Source organism: Pyrus communis, chromosome 7 (genome assembly GCF_963583255.1).
Source record: "Pyrus communis chromosome 7, drPyrComm1.1, whole genome shotgun sequence".
In the NCBI taxonomy this organism is placed as follows: Eukaryota; Viridiplantae; Streptophyta; class Magnoliopsida; order Rosales; family Rosaceae; genus Pyrus; species Pyrus communis.
Genome location: NC_084809.1, coordinates 23,942,184 through 23,944,143, shown reverse-complemented (window position 1 = coordinate 23,944,143; position 1,960 = coordinate 23,942,184). Strand labels below are relative to the sequence as shown.

Genomic DNA, 1,960 nt, shown 5'->3' with positions numbered 1-1,960 from the left:
CTTTAAATAATTAGAATAAATCGTCACGCTGATCTTACCTGAATGATTTAGTTGGCTGTTACCAGTTTATTAAAGCATGGAAAGTTGTTTACCATTTTGATAGGAAAGCCTACGCTTTTACGATATAAAGTTCAATAAAATGGCTAGTTCTTACAGCCAAAATACGTAGATCTCACAAGTATTTTACACAGGAATTTCTTAGATCTCACAGTACCTATAACGCATATATATAGTAGGTATTGATTTAACTGTTGGTGGTAAAATTAATTAAGCTGTGGGGTAAGAGGCAGCCATAGCAATGCCACAAAGTCCTTCCGCTGCAGCAACATCTCTTTGCATTCTTATGTACCCAGCTTCACCCCATTCTGCACCCCATGAGTTTTTCACTAGCCAATACTTAGTCCCATCCTCACTCACGCCATAACCAACAGCGGTAACACCATGGTCAAGGCTCGTTCCACAGGTTCCGGTAAAGACACCGCTTGAATAGAACTGGAAGTCGGAACCACTAGCATCAATGGCAACAGAAACAGGTTGGTGAGCTACTGCGGCAAGAAGGGCCTTTTCACTGTTTGCAGGGACATCTTCAAAGCCAGTTATCTTGGCTGCATGGCTGGCTTCCTTCTTGGAGTTACATGCACCATCAACACCGTCGTAGGGGTAATTAGCTTCTGTGCTAATCCCGTGATTTTGTTGGATGAACTGGAAGGCATCGTCCATCAACCCGCCCTCACATCCTTGGTCTTCACCTGCAGTGTCACAGTCAACGAGCTCTTGCTCAGACAAAGAGATTAATTTCCCAGTTGTAAGCTGTGTAATTCCTTCTGTGGCGGCCACTGCTGAAAAAGCCCAACAACATCCTGTATTTTCATATTGGAATTAAAACTAGTTAGGATAAGTATCAAATCAAACCAGTTGATATAAATAAATAAGCTAGAAGTTTATATAACTAGCTACCGCATTGGCCTTGGTCCTTGATGGGGGTTACTGCTCCTTTCTTTCTCCAATCCATTGTTGCTGGTAATGATGCGGTCACATTTTCGTATTTGAACGAAGTTGTCTTCGTGGAGCACTCGTGTCCCTTGAATCCATTTCTTGAGGCTTTGAACTCTTCATTTGTAAGGTCTGCAAATTGATTGACGCTTAATTTGTAAGGTTTGTTTGCATACTTATTGGAAGATTCTATAAACGCCACATTTTCGTTGAATATCTTGAAACGAGTCTCCTTCTCATTAACATTGTTATATACGCGACCATAACGAGTCAACCATTGCTCATATCTCCCGTACATCGATGCATCTTGTAGAGTGCGAGAAGTGGCTCCGGATGACCAGGCTCCCATCATGAGGATCAAGCTCAAGCACATACATTTCCACGGCTGCAGGTTAATGAACTCCATGTTAGCTGGCTAGCTAGTGTACTGGAATGGAGCAGCTAAGTTTTGACCAAGTAAAGGATATGAGCAGATAATACTGAAATGCTAGATTGCTTGGGAATTTATATACTTGTCCATCCAGCTCCAGGTACTACATAATGGCCTCTCGAGCTATCGCCGTGCCCCAAAAATTGGTCTGCAATATACGTACGTGCCCTAGAATTTATGTTGATATGGACCTTTAAGATTAATATGTTAATCTTTATTATAATTTGGGTTTGACGCTAAACCTTTATCTTTTTGTGCGGTAGTGGGTTCTTATTTAAACAACGAGGGATAATGCTAATACACTTAATTATGTCTTATAATTAAGAAGGCGTTGATTACTGTTTTGTAATCTTCGAAGTTCCAAAAATTCTGATGTAAGGAAAACCCTAGCTTAGATTATTTTATTCCCCAATTGGTTCGTGGATATTGTTGCTGATCAAATTCTGTATGGAAAAAAATATAAGGGGTGCCACTGTTGGAAACTGATATAAATATAAACTTGTTGTATAACAAGTATCCCAGATTACATTCATGCAA

At 40.3% G+C, this 1,960-nt stretch overlaps 1 protein-coding gene across 1 annotated transcript; it reads right to left on the bottom strand.

Moving 5' to 3' along the window:
• Positions 1-267: 267 nt before the first annotated feature.
• LOC137741006 (senescence-specific cysteine protease SAG39-like) lies at positions 268-1,399 on the bottom strand. The gene is made up of 2 exons (XM_068480814.1): positions 958-1,399; positions 268-860 (listed from the first exon to the last, which is right to left on the bottom strand). The coding sequence occupies exons 1-2, from the start codon at positions 1,397-1,399 to the stop codon at positions 268-270; spliced, it is 1,035 nt and encodes a 344-aa protein (XP_068336915.1).
• Positions 1,400-1,960: the final 561 nt, after the last annotated feature.

Bases quoted from the DNA above. Each gene is read 5' to 3' on its own strand.
- LOC137741006 (XM_068480814.1), bottom strand. From the start codon at position 1,399: ATGGAGTTCATTAACCTGCAGCCGTGGAAATGTATGTGCTTGAGCTTG. The intron at 861-957 runs GTAGCTAGTTAT...ATGAAAATACAG, and splicing joins CAAGGACCAAGGCCAATGCG to GATGTTGTTGGGCTTTTTCA.